The sequence below is a fragment of the Lissotriton vulgaris genome, chromosome 2_1 (assembly GCF_964263255.1).
Source record: "Lissotriton vulgaris chromosome 2_1, aLisVul1.2, whole genome shotgun sequence".
Lineage (NCBI taxonomy): Eukaryota > Metazoa > Chordata > Amphibia > Caudata > Salamandridae > Lissotriton > Lissotriton vulgaris.
The window spans coordinates 431,970,189-431,987,206 of NC_141687.1; the positions used below are offsets into that span (position 1 = coordinate 431,970,189).

The 17,018-nt window shown below is 40.5% G+C and overlaps 1 protein-coding gene across 1 annotated transcript; it reads right to left on the bottom strand.

Moving 5' to 3' along the window:
• Window positions 1–43: 43 nt before the first annotated feature.
• On the bottom strand, window positions 44–9,727 carry LOC147730529 (gamma-crystallin 2-like). The gene is made up of 3 exons (XM_086958571.1): window positions 9,702–9,727; window positions 7,590–7,832; window positions 44–377 (listed from the first exon to the last, which is right to left on the bottom strand). Exons 1-3 carry the CDS (start codon window positions 9,708–9,710, stop codon window positions 105–107), a joined length of 525 nt encoding a protein of 174 aa, XP_086814697.1. The 5' UTR covers window positions 9,711–9,727; the 3' UTR covers window positions 44–104.
• Between the last annotated feature and the right edge of the window lie 7,291 nt (window positions 9,728–17,018).

The window sequence follows — 17,018 nt, forward strand, 5'->3', positions numbered from 1 at the left end:
AAATGATGATCAAAACATTGAAAAAAACAAACTAATGCATGTGCAGCTTTCAAGACTTTATTAAAACTTTTGTAAGGAATTAAAGCACAATCATAACTTTTATTTTAGACAATGTTAACCCGTTTGAAAGATCCAACGGTGGGGTTTCTTGCGCCCCAGTCAGTGTATCGCCTGTATTCCCCAGGCCTTAGGTAGTATTGACGACCTCTGTAGTGTGGTTCTTCATAGAAGATCCAATGGCCGTCAAGCACGTTGCAGGACTGGATATTGTGGAAGCGGAAATTATCTCTGAGTTGAGGGCAGTCCTCTGTGAAATCCTTCATATGCCCACCAAGGTCTCCACTTTCATAAATCTTTAGCTTGAAGGAGCCATTGTGCTGTAAAAGCAAAAGGAAAAGGATAAGGGAAAAAAGCATGAATCCATTGCCTGTTTTTTTCATTGAGAAATAAAATTTACTTCAGCAAATTTTATCTTCAAATAAATAGATATTGTCAATCAAGTATAATCAACGTTAAATCGAGTTTAAAGTGTATTAAATAACCATCCATCAAACTGTCAAATGCAGAATCTGCTGATACAAAAGTGAAAGGTAGTGTTGACACTGAATATAAGCTTGTCTTTGCTCAGTCACCACTCAGGATGCTCTGGAGTCAATGTAGTGAATGCTTCTATTATTTGGGACAGGCCAGGAAGACAAGGTAACAAAAAGTAGCCACAGATTGGAGAGATAGCCTTGGGTTCTACAAGCCAAAATTGAAGTTAATTGTGGAAGAAGACAAATTGTTGATGTGTCTAGATCGCACTTCTCTTCAAAGCGGTCAAGTATAATTTCCAGGAAATATATAAAAGAATATAAGACATTGTGACCACGACTTCTCTAAATGTGTAAATGAGAATGATAATAGTAAGGGTAAGCAGGGTTAGGGTACTGATGGTGAACATGCTAAAAGGAAGGAGCAGGTTAGTTACATTAGTTTAGCTCATAATGAAAACGGCCTTAACACAAAATTTGTTAAGCCATTAACATATATAGTAGGCCTTTCACCAAAGGGCTCTACACTCTCATACTATAAGGAGTACAGAGGCACCAATCACAAATCTATGAAAATGAAGCCTCATATCAGAGGGAGCTTTGTAATTGGTACATTTTATGTTTCTTTTGATCACTGTATCCAAACTGTGTATGCAACTGGTTTATCAGTAGGTCTCATTTAGACAAAGTGGAAAGTGGTTTTAAATGTGCTTAGGGGGTTTGTTACGCATGTTGCCATTTGACTATCAAATGTATCAATCTCACAGAATTGTCTCCTTTGTGGCAGAAGATATTCATCGGTACAGATACATATTCTGAAGCTACTCTGGGCTGGGCGCAGGGACTCTAGAGTATAGTGTTTTGATCTTCACATGGCTGGTATACACTTTAGTAACTTTCTCACAAATAATAAGCAAACATACAACCTAGTTTCACATCAAGTCCGAAAGGATAGGAATAATGAGAATTTAAATTAAAGATATGTCTTGACTCCCTGGTCATTTGTACATGCCTACATGAATAATATCAGAGTGTTGAAAACATATGTCTGTAGAATTAATGTCTGTAGAATAAATATATGATGTGTATTGGACTTGGCCCTTTTTCCCTAAAATGTTTCCCTCTCCCCCTAGCCTTTTACCATGTGTGAGACAATGCCTGGTGCGCATGGCGTGCGCAGATTTATTTTTGCTGTTGTGGAGAAATGCTACTTTTAAAATGGATGCGCTGACTGTGTGTTGTGGCGCCTGACTGAGGTGGGTAACCAGTCTAGTTGTTTGTTTCCCAGCAACTCCAGCTTTTGGAGGGAAGCCTGGCACCCAGGGTGCTTTACACCTTCCCTTAATCCAGTTGGGGCCGGTTCCCTAGGGAACCTTCCCGAGGCTTCTGGCACTGTCTGGTAGGTGGGGTGATGGGCGTATAAATAGCGGAGCTGGGATGTCATGTGCTCAGACTGAGCGTGGACTTGAATGTGAGGGGACGTACTGCCAGGAGGTACTGCCACCAGGGCCTGTGTGCTGGCCCCTGTGCCCATCTGTTCCCCCTCTGCTGTCCACAGGGTTAGTGGAAGCCCCCTTATTGTAGTGAAGACTGCTGACCCAGGAGGAGTGCCCCTTTATGGGGGATGACTGTTCCTAAGAACTGAGGCCCTGTACTGATGAGTGCCTACTGATCGCTGATCTTTCCCAGTAGGGCCTGATGCTCTTCTACCTAGTGCCTCACTGGCGCTGCAACCGTGCCCTGCCTGCTGGCTAGTGCCTGGAGAAGAAAGGTGCATTAAACTGGAGCTGCCCGTCCTTCCCTGCCTGCACCCTAGTGCCTTGAGAGTGTTACACGCCTATGCTCCCTGCTACCTAGCACTTGGTGAGGGCGGCGCTATAGGTCGATTGCCCAGGAGAAGAGGAGCTGACTGCCCATGAGGTGAGGAGCGTGTGCATCCCTGCAGCGATGTGCTGCCGAAGTACCACGAGGAAATCCCAGCGTGTGGAATCCCCCCTTGCTTAGGGAAGAGCGGGTGCCTACCCCGCGTTTGGGCCGCATTATAAGTGCTGCCTGGGGGAGCTAAGTGTCTAAAGGCACAGCCGGAGCCTACCCCACGTGATTGAGCACTCGTGCTGGTTTAGATGAAAGCGGGCGCCCACCCCGCAATGTGGTGCTTATTGGAATTAGCAGGAGCCCACCCCGCGTGTGTGCCACTTCGGGACGCTTAGCACTCGAGTGGGAGCCTACCCCACACAATGGTGCTGTGGGCACTGTGACGTGTTAATCTACATCATTTGTACATATTAGACCCCCTCAGGTCTCCCCTAGGTGTCCCAGGGGTAGTGTGCCCTGTAATTATGAGCAGGGTCTATGTAACAGAGGTTTTATAAACCCTGGTGAGGAAGAAATTGAACATTTTATTTTCCCCATTGTAGATAGTGGGCCTCATAAGCTGCCATGACAATATGTTATGGGGCATAACTATTGCTAGGAAAGTATAGGAAATAAAATCCAAGGACTGAATAGAATGGTATTGATAAATCCAATCATTTGCCATTGGTGAATTTATGTTAACGTGTACAGTAAGGAAGTTTTAAAACTTCTTTTCTATAAGCCAAAATCTAGCCTCTAGCACTCCTACCTGCTTGATGAGCCCTGAGGGAATTACACACGCTGCCTTGATTAGGTGATAAGGGTCTGGCCAGGAAGTGGCTATCTGATTAAGAGAGCTCTTTGGGGCACAGGAATGCCAGAGCAGGGGATGGGCCATTACGCATGAGCTTCAAAGGAGAGCAGAACAGGCCAGCCTGTCAGCCAAGTCCACCCTTGGTGCCAGTTGTGGAGGCTTAAGGCAGGAATTTGCAGGTGTCAGGGGAGGAGAGCTGTGCAAATGAGCAACACTGGGAGTTGGTTTAGGTAGCTCCTGCTGCTCTGCTGAGGTGACAGCCACCATGGATTTTGGAGGAATAATGCTTTCTGGGACAATTCTATGCCACACTTTGGAGGAAGGTGTTATGCTTTGGGTGTTCTCCTGCACACTGCTAGTTGCCAGAGACCACTGAATAAATATGTGACAGCTGCATAGCCTCTCACTACTGCTGTCTGAATCCACATGATGAAGGGGGCTAGTCCTGCTGGAATCCGGATCTGCACTCAGAGTCATGCCTGGTGAAGACTGCACCTGCTGCACTATCTGGGACTACATCTCTGAGGACTTTGCCTTGCTTCAAGAAGGAATAAGGAGTGACCTCCCTCAAGCTACAGGTTAACAGAGCTTATCCAACTTTTCTTCAGCCCGGGTCCCCCTCCAGACCCTCTACGAGATTCCAGACCACTGGATTTGTATTTTGAACACTTTGAACCCCCAGGAGACCTTCTGGAAGGATTTACAGACGTTTGGGAAAGTTTGAGAAACTTTTTGGAAAATGCTCCTCAAGATGACCGACTTGACTGCAAGAGCCAAGCCGGCCACCTTCAACTGCGACCATGCCCAGATTCCAGGTTCGTCCCACTAAAGAGCCCCGGAGATCTGACTTCCAGAGTTTGACTGGAAGCTCCCTGAAAGTCAAGGGGGTGAATCCTCACCAAATCTGGACTGGTGGAGAGTAGCGAGGGCCCTTGGCGGAAGAAACTCCAAAAAAGTTTCTAAATGCAAAGGTAAAATTTTAACCGAGGCCTACTGCTTGGGGTATCTGAGCAGGCCTCTATTGCAGTTGGCCTCATACTTTGACATTTTCCCAGTCACGCAAGACTAGATGTCCAGATTTTATTCTGCACTAGAAAGTGTTCCCTACATTGAATTTTGGTCATTTTGGTGTCATTTTAAACATACAAATATTTCCTAATGTTATAAAATGGTGTGGGATGTTTATTACGTGTTATGTCCCACTTATTTACTGTATTGGTGTTTTTAAATGCTTTACATGCCTGTCTCTATATTTAAAGCCTTATTGCTCGGTGTCATTTACCAAGGTTTGAGCAATGGACTAATTTAAAGAGACCCTTTTTAGGACGCAGTAATGTGCTAGTGGACTTAATGCCAGTGGTAGGTGTACACTTACAACTACTAATAACCCACTTTTCAACACACGTCAAACCTTTCTCTGTGAATCATTGATGCAACTCAGAGTTACAGAGATATTTGCCTCTGGATAGCTTCTAGTTAACAGTCATCACTCAAAGGATATGAAAGTGTTATTCCAAGGGGGCATATTCAAAATTCACTAAACATCCCTAATTTTCCTTTGAGGGAGAAAGCGGTGTGAAACCCATGTGTGAAACTGGAGGGTTATACAATTCTGAAAAGTAGTAAACCAATCCAAATTCTGGTGGGCGTCATTTGTGAGGATCACTCCTGTTTTCCTGAAAAAACTAATCTTTAAAAAAAAAGAATTGTGACAGTAAATAGAAAAACAGAAATAAGTGCATATATTTTCATCTTCAATTTTTTGCAAGAAGGCTGATCTACAAAAGTAATATACTGTTATATCTATCAGACTCTTCCAGTTGCAGAGATATAAAGTGCTTTTTGGTTGTCCATAAACTCAAATCCCCAGAGCCATCTAACGAGTTGTGACATATGATTTTTTTTCATTGTGTTTTTTACTATTACTCAATTAAAAACGTGAAACCTAACACATTTTCTACTGTAAATTTTTTAAGGGCAGTGGTCAGACTTAGAGCAACAAGGGGTATTGGGAGAACATTGGTTGGCTGTGATGTTATTCTTTTTATGGTTTTATGAATAAATTGGCTGCGGGGAGGGGTACCGGACTATTGATGTATCGAATATGTGTTATGTAGAATTTTAGATTGTTGATCTGGTTTTGTTTTTTAACTTTGATGTATTTTACTTGTGCTTTTATGGTATTCTTTTATATCGAATAAAGTAATGTGACTGATTGAATGACTCAATTCAAAAGGTAAAACCTAACAAATAAAACATGGGTATGAAGAAAAGCTATGCATCACAGAAATGTGAATACAAATTTTAGATCTCATTTTAGATATCACATCACTCTTACTTTTAGGTTAATCTTTCTATCAGGTGCTTCAAGTGAGATTTACAAATGGTGTTCTTTTGTGCACACTAACACATTTAAAAGCAAACAATCTACAGAAATCAATAGAAAATAACAAATGCACTTCTATTTAACTTTACAAACTTCTCACAATAAAAATAGTAAACCACTTGTGTAGGTGAGCCTAGCCCCTTCAACAGGAAAGGCCCCAAAATACAAAATGGAAACATCTAAGATTTTTTCATTGAAATTCAGTAATTCTCTGGATCTGGGATGCTGTGGGTACATCTCCAATATGCACATATAGACAAAGATTATTGGGGACCTTGCCGAGTTGGGTGTAGCAATGGTCTACACCCCAGGTGCTGCTCCCCCCTTTCAATGTATTGAAGTTGTGTGAACAGATCTGTACTCGGGGACCACCTGCCTGTGATTATCCTCAAGCACAGATCCACTATGGAGGGATAGCATCTAAAAGGGGTTATTCTCTCTTCTCCAATGTTACTGCTACCTTTGCTATCCATGCTAAGGGGGTTGAGCTGGGCCTGGAAAACTGAACCCATTGGAGGGAGAAGAAGCCAAAGGGCTCCTTCTACTTTTACTTTCAAGAGTGATAAATTCACAAAGAACAGTCTCAGGATGCTGGGGAAGTTTTTCCCCAGCAGCCCAAGGTGGTGGTGGTGGTGGAGGGGGGCGGGCTGTAATGTGAAACCCTCCTGTGTATACAACAGAAGGTTTGCCATCCCTTAGTGTGTGGTGGACTGTCATGTAATTTCATGAACAGTGCGATGATCATGAATGGTGATCTTTTTCCTTGTGGTTCTGATCTGAATTGCCTGCTATTATTTATGGAACCATATCTGTGGTTGCCCTCAGCAATTGTGGTGGTTAAGGATTGTTGTTGCAAGAAATAGAATCTCCTACTTTAGCTGAATGGACAGTTTGCTCTTTTTTCAGGCTAGATTGAGCAGTCAGTTACTTGTGAAATAAGCATGACAAAAGTGGTCTTACAACTCATGATCCTTTGAAGAACTGTGTAACCTTCAAACAGGTTACTGTTTCAGACAGAACGCGTTAGCGCTGGGTCAGAGCAAATCACAGGCCAGATAGAGACACCAACTTGAAAAGGTTTCCCTATTCTCTTATGGACCAATGACTCAAAAAGGTTGAAAAATACACAATGCTGTGGAAAACCCACTCGCGGTTTATGCTTATCTGATAGATGACTCACATTGACCTAGCTCTGCCAGGCATTTCAAAAGCATCATCCTGCCAGATATATCAACACTGACTGAATGACTAATACCTCGTAGAGGCTGGTAAGTAACCCCCTTTCACCTTTCTCTTGCCTGACCTCTCTTTCGTGTCACATTTGGAAGCCATTAGTATTCTCTTCCTCTATCAGAGATCCAGGGACTTAGAGTGAGTTATTCACCAGTTTTAGTTGCAGCCAGGAACATTTAAGGAGTTTTTGAACACTTTAGTATGTAAACACCTCCGAATCACACCGAACTCCAGGTAGCCACTTCCAAACTCCAGAAACTGCTAAAAAGTGAATTCATGCAGGACTAGCAATAGCACATTGATACAAACAGCACACTTATTACTATAAATTAGGCCCAAACTTTCTTACTATTGTCAAGGAAAATGCACACAATACAGTGATAGTTCTCACATTGTACCCCCAGTACCAAGGCAATTTCTCCTAGTTTGTTATGGCGTTCCAAAGTAGCAGCTAGTACACATTTAAAAGATGCAAAAATGTAGAGGACTGTTTTCGAAAGGGTGTCCTTTCCCCTGTATTGAAAGAACAGTAAAGAATATAAAAACATTTAAAATACGCTGATGCCATGGGTTGGGTGGGGCCATAGCTGTTCCCCTTTCGTGTAGGAAAACGGACATTTGCACAGGGCTAGTGGATCATGACGACTGCTTTTGCACACCCAGCCTCTTAGGTAGAGTTGGCTAACTAATGACATGAATGTGTGTGGGGAGTGGGGGCGTTGCTAGAATCAGAAGATCTCTTGAGCAAAATCAATAAAGCAAGCCCTACCTCTGGGATCTTGCGGCAGGATCGGATGGCGTCGCTGTAGCCCATCCAGTTATGGTAGTCCGGATATTCTCCCTTCTTTAGAAAGTACTGGTTCCCCATGTAGTTGGGCCGCTCGTACAGCATCCAGGGCCCGTTGTGCACCCGGATGGAGTTGCAGCGGTTGAAGTGAGAGTAGAGGTCGGGACAGTCGGCGCTGCACTCATGGGAGCGGCCCTGGAAGTTCCTGTCCTCGTAGAAGGTGATCTAGTGAGTAAAATTAGAAACAAATTGAAATACTAGACGCATAAAACACACAAATACACATTCACCAGAACACTCAGTGCATATTTTGAGTCTAAGTTCACTCTTTTTAATTGTAGCCATTTCACTTAGGGACGGTCAAGGTTACTAGCTTGGTACGGTCGTCATTCCCTATTGTGGCCTTCCAAAAAAGCAGAGTCTTGCTGCCTTTTTGATGGGCTGACTCTCTCAATAGAGACACAACGTAAAATATAGAAATCACAATCTCCATTATAAAGCACGTTTTTAAGTTCAGGAATTATTGTGAAGACTCAACAATGACCCTGAGTTGATGCATCGTACATCGGGCTCAAACGCAAGGTCCCTGCTTTCATTTTCTTCCTGTTTTGTTGATTAGATTCTGACCTTCCATGAAGCTACCAGGTCCCTGGGGCCTTATTTATGAAGGCCTTGCGCCACCAGTGCGTCACTTTTTCCCATGTTAAAAGTGACGCACCGGCGGCGCAAGTCCTTCATAAATAAGGCCCCTGGCGTGACACAGTGATGTATCAAAACATTCCCTTATGGCGGGGCGGCCTGGGACACAGTGAAGACTGGAGCTCAGACCCTGTCTGATGGCTGGAGACCTGGGGCCTCATTTATGAAAGCCTTGCGCCACCGGTGCGTCACTTTTTCCCATGTTAAAAGTGACGCACCGGCGGCGCAAGGCCTTCATAAATAAGGCCCCTAGAGCGCTAGAATGATTGGCTTCAGCCATCACAGCTATTCACAAACGTAGTGATCTCAGCAGCTGCGGCCAAGTACCTGTGTTAACCATTATTGTTATAATTTTTATTTTCTGTTATTATGATTATTATTATTATTAGTAGTAGTAGTTGCAGTAGTGGTCGGAGTAATATATGTGACAGCAACTATAAAGTCAGAATAGCCCGAAGGAAATACTCGCCAGTTCTTGATTTAGTTCATCTTGTAGCTGCGCAATGGATGCATTTCTCACTATCGGGAATGCTGAAGCTTTTTATTTCGTTCATTTGCTGGGACACAATAACGGAACTTGCGCCCAGATGTACGAAGCCATTTAATGGCTGCACACTCTGTGCTCAGAGGGGTTTCCATAGTAAAATAGATTTGCATTTTGTCCTAAACCCATATAGAAGTTCAGTAAGGGCCTACAAAATTGCAAAATGGACTTAGGAATACATATCGAACTCCAATTGGAAGTTGTGTGTCTGAGGACCTTCTTTCTAATTGTAATCTAGAAAGCAATGTATCAATGGTATGCGACTGCAAGGTCTGTTACGATCTATTGATAGGTTATTGACTCCTCAAAGGAGGTGATCACCCAATCGCATAGGGCAAAGGATCCCATTGGGACCCCGTCACCCTTTTCAACATTAAAACAAATATTTGGGCGTGGTCATTTCAAGGAGACCACTACCAACTCTTAAATCAACTTTTTAAAAAGAGTAATGTTTTTGAAAAATTCAGCCTGTTCCTATAAAGAATCCCAATAAAGAGCCCAATCGCTTTGCAGTTAAATACTTATCATCAGCATCACGTGCATCGTTCAGCGTACGGCGTACGAGCGACCAATAACATGATTGCAGAATATGTGGCGTATCTGACACGATGACAGAATATGTGGTATATCTCTCACGATGACACAACGACGTGCAAAAACGTCTGTTTTGCATACTCTATACATTTCCTGTGTCGTCGATGCAGCAGAGGCAGTGAAGACCTCAATAAATCTGAGCTTAATTTCTCAGTTTTGATTTTGTATTTCAAGTTCTGCTAAATCCGAATTTGTGTAAAATGCCGTTTTCTGCATTTGTAGACGGAGCTAGGGTTGTAAAAGTGCGCAAACCTTACCTTTCCCATGTTGGCTGAGCTCAGAGTGGTCGTGTTGCCTGGATGCTCTCCACACAGCCCTTATATACATTGTCTGCTGCTAGAAGTGCAAGCTCAACAGAGGGCTTTCGCTGCCCAGGAAAATGAATGCACAGCTCTCGTCACCCGCTATTGTGGCAGGGTATATCCACTCTTTTGCAAGGCTCTCCTTTCTGTGGGTCAAAGGTCACTGCAGTGTCAGGACTTAGCAAAGCACGCTGCACAGGATGTGAGCACATAATGCTTTTTTTGTGACAAAGAATGGGCTCTTTGCCAACACATGACGAGGGCCAGGCCTTTACATGACACCGGACCAGAAATCCCGAATCAAACACGAGAGCTTAGTGAGCGATCCAGAGAAAATGGGGCTGGTCACTGATCTGGCGTTTCTGTCTGTCCCTGAATTTGAGGTCCTGCGATTTCTGGCCCTTCTCACATCCCTGTGTTTGTGATTTTTGGAAGATGCTCATACTATGCACGTGATTGAGAGGAAAGCGATGTATGGGAAACTTTTATAAACTTTAAACAACAATATGTTTATAGCTGTGCAGTGTTTTTATATCAGAATTTGTAAAATTATTTTACATTTGCAATTTATGTAAATGTACTGTTTTTATCGTCATCAGCACATCTTTATTTATTATTAATATCATTATTATTGCATTCCTGGTACAATGTCATCTGGATCCTGCTTCAGATCAATAGCGCCAGCTGTCTTTAGCCGCTTCTTCCATTTTCGAGTACTGAAGATGGAAAGACACTGAATGGCTGTCTTTCTTAGCTCATACTACATTATCAAGGAGTACTGATTCAACCTGTATAGAACGCTTGTATTATCAAGAGTTACCCTACGTCTGGCATTTCTATTTCTTAGTTCTGTGGGTATACCCTAAGGGAAGATGAGACTGACCGTGACAGTCTTTGTATATATGGAATGTGTCTTATTTTTAATACTTAAGCTACATACTTGATTACTGTCAAATTCCATACTTTTAAAAAAGGAAGACCAGAAAGGAAAAATAGGAGAAAACTACACTTAATGAAATTCATAACAGATAAAAAAATTGTATGGTTAAAAAAAATTTGCAAACAGCACCCCAAACTGGTCAAACAAAAAGGAAAAGAACATTGCGGCCCTCATGCAAGTACTGAAGGAACTATGGGGGTCATTACGATGTCGGGCGGATTGCCTCCGCCAGGCTGGCGGTAGCCACCGCCGGCCTGGCGGAGGCAATCCGCCCGACATCCACACTAGTTTTCCCCCCGCCATTTTAGTATGACGGGGGGGACCTCGGCGGACGGAGAGACCGTCCGCCGCTTTTCTGCCCGGGTCGCCTTGCGGCCGGGGCGGAAAAGGAATAATATGGTTTCTTGTCTATCAGACACCCCCAGCCATATTATGATGTATGTATTTAGGTGTCTTTCCATGGCGGCGATGCCGCCATGGAAAGGCATGCGGTCTTCACTCTGGGGCCCCCACCCGCCATACTATTGACCCCCAATGTAACGTGAAATGTTTCTTCACGAACAGGGAAACACCAGCAAGTCTTTTTTTATTTATTTTTTTATTTTATTGAGCAGAGCTACCAAGAAACATATGGCATTTGCACATTACAAATAATAAGAAACAGGTAAAAAATACAAAATAATGTTCATCAATTGACAGGACTTATAAAGCAAAATCGATCATCAAATTACCAATCTACAAAATGTTCATACATCCGCAAAAACTTTTCCATTGCCCCCACCCCTATTGCCCCTCAGTTTTCGAAAGTGTAATCTCCCTATTAGTTAGCCCAAACAAAATAGCTTCTTCTGTAGGTTTATACATTTTTTTAATCGCCCTACTAAAATATTCAAATATTTCTCCCAAAATACTAACAACTTAGGGCAGTGGTTCCCAAACTTTTTTGACCTGTGGCTCCCCATGACCTAATTGGCAGTTGGCAGGTGGCATTTTTAACTCCCCCGTGTATTGCTCTGCGGCTGGAATAAACTTCATGCAGCATTCAGGCCTGGCCGGCCGCTATCTTTCCCAATTCGTGCGCAGCGCCCCTTGCTACTCATAACAGCGCAACAGGGAGCCACGGCGCACAGTTTGGGAACCACTGACTTAGGGCAAGAAAAAATGCTGCCATCCCCCTTCCACAACGAAAGTAGCTATTTTCCACCTCTGGATAGATTTTATTTAGTGCCTTAGGGAATATAATATGCAACCATCCAGTTGGCAAGAAACGCCATTCTTTTATAGTTTGCAGCTCTCAATGTTTTATTTCCTGTAGTTTATATTTTTTGCCATGCATGAAAAGAAAAAACACATTGAGTTTGAACTGAAACTTTTTCCAAAAATGTTGAAACCAGAGGGGATTTGTCTTGAGTGCTCATTAAGCGATAGCAATTACCCACCCCTGTCAACTTAGAAATATACAGGGCAGTGGCTATTCTTACAGGAGACCTATTGAATATGAGATTATATATATTTCTTGAATGAATAATTTGAATACATTTAAAAAAAGAAGGTTTGTTGCGACCATGACATCTGGCCTGCACTTCTTCCCAAGTAATCATCCTCCCCTGTATAACAAACTGCTTGACTGCCCCCAAACCAGAATCGTTCGACATTTTCAGCTGAGTAGAATAAATATGTAAACCCAAATCACTACACTTGATTAATTTTAAGGAAAAAACCCAGAAAAAACATTTTGTTAAAAGCAGTATGAAGTTTATTTGAAAAATCCAATAACGTTTTATATCTTGTTTTCTTTGGGAGTTTTGATGTTTTTAAGAATGTGGGAACTTGAGTTCCGGCTTCTTGAAGCATTTTATTAATAAAAAAATTATCGACCTTTTTCGGTTTAGATAATAAACACGCTATAGAGTCCAGAAATGATGATTCATAATATATTTGTATATTGGAAGTGTTGGGGAACATCCTTTACAACGCAACTATTACCACGCAGTACCTTTACAACACATCCTTTACCACGCAGGTGCCTTTACAACACATGCCATTACAACGCATGCTATTACAACGCAGAGGCTATTACAACGCATGTTATTACAACGCAGTATATTTTTTTTATTTATTATGATATTAATATTTATATTATAATAATTTTTAAATAATGTATGTGTTTGCGTTTATTAATAATTACATTTTAAATAAAATTAAAATTGAAGTACAATATAAATATTATTTTTTATTTATATTGTAATGAAAAAATACTCAAGTATTAATAATTTTGTATCATTTAAGTAAAAATCCATAACTAAAATATAAATAAGAATATAAAGTAATATTTAAGAAACATAATATAGTATGAATAATTTATTATTACATGTAATTTATATTGGTTAGTTATATTATATTAAGTATTAAATTACAATATTTATATAATATTCATTAAAACCGAAAAAAATCAAGTAATAGATATTTTGTATCATTTAAGTAATAATAAAGAAGTTAAATGTAAATAATTATGTAAAGTAATATTTAAAGAAAAAAAAACTACAGTATGAATAAAAATTTAAATAAAAAAATACATTTAAAAATGAACATTTTTTATTAAAATAATGTAAAATTTTAATTAAGAAATTTAAAAATGTAAAAGAAGCCAAAAGAATAATAATACTAAAGTATTAATACTCTAGTATTAAAAAATGACATCTGAAAAGTAAATTATAGAAATATTTAAATAAAAAAAATATTATGGAATAAATGTAAACATTATTAAAAAAAATATTATACATGTTTAAAACAAATTGAATGTATAATAATACATAATAATATTAAATTATCCTTTTTTTCTGTTTGTTGCAAAAGATGACGTAGACGCATAAACGAGCATGGTCGCGGCCATTTTGAAGAGCGTCGTTAGACAATGCAGCAGCAAGCAGATCTGAGCTCAGGTAGGAAACATTTCAAACTTTATTTATAAAGTTTATTGATTATAGGTATATATATTGTAAGGAGAGAATAAGGGGAGGTTGCAAATGTTAGGTTTGATGTTATGCTTACTATTTTAGCATGTTGCCAATCATTTAGCTAGAGTATGCCTTTGTCGGGTCACCTGTTTAGAGTATGAAATGGCTAGTAATGTGAAATATTGTAGAAAAATAATGTTCATTGTATAGCTTATTTAATGAAATACAATGTTTAAGGAGAAATTAAGATGTATTAAAAAAAAGTCAAGAAGACGATCGAATACCTGGATTTTGGATGTTTTGGAGTTATTTTGAATGGACAATGATTAAGGAATATGGTTTTTGGATAACAGAAATTTTACGAAGATTGTCTGCAAAGATTTTTTGGTCTGAATCGCGATCTGATTTTTTGAAAAAGAAAATGGATTTTGGATTTGTTTTTCAAAGGATTGGAGATGGTTTATTTTCTGGATTGGGAGATAGTTTTGGAACAAAGAAGATTTCAAAAAGAATATGGATTTTCGTTTTTAACCTGAAAAAATGGAATTCGATCTTGGAATGACTTCTTTTTACACATATGGAATGCAGTTATCAACTATGGAGAATGGAATGAAAAATACAAAAAAAAGGGCATTTTTATGGAAATCGACTTTTTGAAAATTTGGAGAGGTTTTCTGGTTGGATTATACTTTTCTATGGATATATTTTGGGAAAAAAGAAGAAAAAAAAGAAGATAGAAGACATCTTCAGGTAAGGTGACCCAATATTAATATTTTGGATTTTTTTTTATAAGAAAAATGGCAATTACATTGAAATGTTTTAGAAATTTAGGGCAAAGCAGGAAAGTAACGTTTTAAGTTTTGTTAAAAATGTAGTATGTTAGCAACATTATCAAGGTAGTCTAAAGCCACACACAACAAAATTTTTTGTAAAATAGCCAATAGTCTCTCAGACATTTATTTTGATTTTTTGGGGATTCGTGGATTTAGCCTGCCTGTTAATGTTTGGGAGATTCTCATTTGTTGGAAACTTTGCTCCTTCTTCAAAGTTTCCAAAAAGTGATACAAGTTTGGGTGAGGTTTTCCAATTGTATGGTTGAAGGAGTTATGCCATCCCTCTATGGCATTATTTGTGTTTGGTTTTCCTTCTAAACAGCTTGTGTAGCAGTTCCATTACTCCACATGGAAACGTGGCTTCCTCCTGCAACCCAACCTGCTCAGCTGCCCAATCCATGTGTCCTCAAAATAATTTAGTAAGGGTGCCAATTTTTCTTCATTTTCAGTAAAAAATTCAGAGTCTGTAATTGCAGTGTAGTACTCGTCTACACTTTCAGGAGGAACAAAGCAAAGAGCAGTTAGTTTTTTTAGTTCGTATTGTAGTTTGCTATCCTTAGAATATTCTACAACCAGGGATGTTTTTTGTAATTTATGCCAAAATACATGGGAAAAATTGAAAAAATATCCCTGAATTTGGGTATCCATGCACGTTTTGGTTAACACATTGATCATTGCAAATTCAAAATCAATAATGATTTTCCTAGGACTTTTGCTGGAGGTTTTGCTTTTATTCACTGATAAAAGCTCTGTGTAGGTTGTAGATTGTTTGTCAGGTAGCAAACTGTACACTAAGGGGATTACATTGTTGTTAATTTTAGCATGAATAGTATAAATTTGAGTGAATGGATGGGGGCGTGCTTTTAAATGTCCCATCCATCATCCAAATTTCACTATTCTCTAATTTGACAAGGTTGCAGGGTGTACTAAAGATAAGTATACGCTTTTGAGGGTTTTGTTTGTCGTGCAGGAGGAAAGGTTCATTAGAAAAAGAAATAGGGAGTTCTTGTGGAATGTTAATATCAGAACAGGCATGTGGAGTGGTTGTATTTGTGTTACTTGCCTGCTTTTGTCTTTGAATTATTCTTCTCAGATTTGGAATTATAGGCATACTACTAGCTATATGACTGCGGACATGCTGAGCAACCTCCCTTAAAATAGAACCCGAAGTGTCATTGGAGGTGCTTGCAATATCTTTCATCTCATTTATAGTTTCTCGAATTTCAATGTCTATTGCAGAGGCAGAGTGGTTGTGCTGAGTTGTATTTATGACTGTTTCATCAAGAGTAACCGCTCTGCCTTTGCAATGGCTCGAGTAATATTGCACGCACCTCCAATGCCTTCGTGGTTCACTTATTCTCTCCTTACAATATATATATCCTGCATGTTTCAGTAGTCTGTTTCCTTTATTGGATTTGATGTATCTTGCAGTTTTGTCAGATGACATTATCTGTAATGAAAAAGAAAAAGATTTTGTGAATAAAATGTTTATGCAACTTGGAAATTCTTTAACATTTTCAAGTTTTCACCCCTACACTATTCATCACTTTCCCTACTGCTGCACCTTCCAGGAGTTAGAATAGTAAATTACAACCCTACACTATCCATCACTTTCCCTACTACTCCCCCATCCTGGAGTTAGAATAGTATATTACACCCTTACACTATCCATTACTTTCCCTACTGATGCACCTTCCTGGAGTTAGAATAGTAAATTACACCCCTACACTATCCATCCCTTTCCCTACTGATGCACCTTCCTGGAGTTAGAATAGTAAATCATACCCATACACTATCCATCACTTTCCCCCACTGCTGCACCTTCCTGGAGTTAGAATAGTAAATTACACCCCTACACTATCCATCACTTTCCCTACTGCTGTACCTTCCTGGAGTTCGAATAGTAAATCATACCCCTACACTATCCATCACTTTCCCTACTGCTGCACCTTCCTGGAGTTCGAATAGTAAATTACACCCCTACACTATCCATCACTTTCCCTACTGCTTCACCTTCCTGGAGTTAGAATAGTAAATCATACTCCTACACTATCCATCACTTTCCCTACTGCTGCACCTTCCTGGAGTTAGAATAGTAAATCATACCCCTACACTATCCATCACTTTCACTACTGCTGCACCTTCCTTGTGTTACAATAGTAAATGACACTCCTGCAAGGCGCCATCCCCCTTCGGGGAATGGCGTCGTTAGTGGCAGCCAAAGGGCCGACCCAGAGTAGGTTCACTTCTGAGTCGGCCGACCCGGAAGTGGTTATGGTGCAAGGACCAATAGGAATGGGGGACGGCGGAGCGCCCCGGAAGTAGTCGTATGGCGCGAGGTATAAATGCCCGCGACCATCTTAGAGGCCCCCTCTTTGTCCGCTGACCGCCCAGGAGTCGGACGTCGCCTAGAGAAGACATCGCGGGACCTTCGTGCGAGAGTGAACAGAGAAGGTCAATCCGACTCGTGATCTAGGTTAGCGGGCCGTGCAGTGTGTTGTATGATTGAATCTTTAAATTGAGGGAGTCGCGATGCAAACAT

Coding starts and splice junctions, on each gene's coding strand:
- LOC147730529 (XM_086958571.1), bottom strand. Junction 378..7,589: donor CCTGCCGCAAGATCCCAGAG/GTAGGGCTTGCT, acceptor TTGCTTTTACAG/CACAATGGCTCCTTCAAGCT.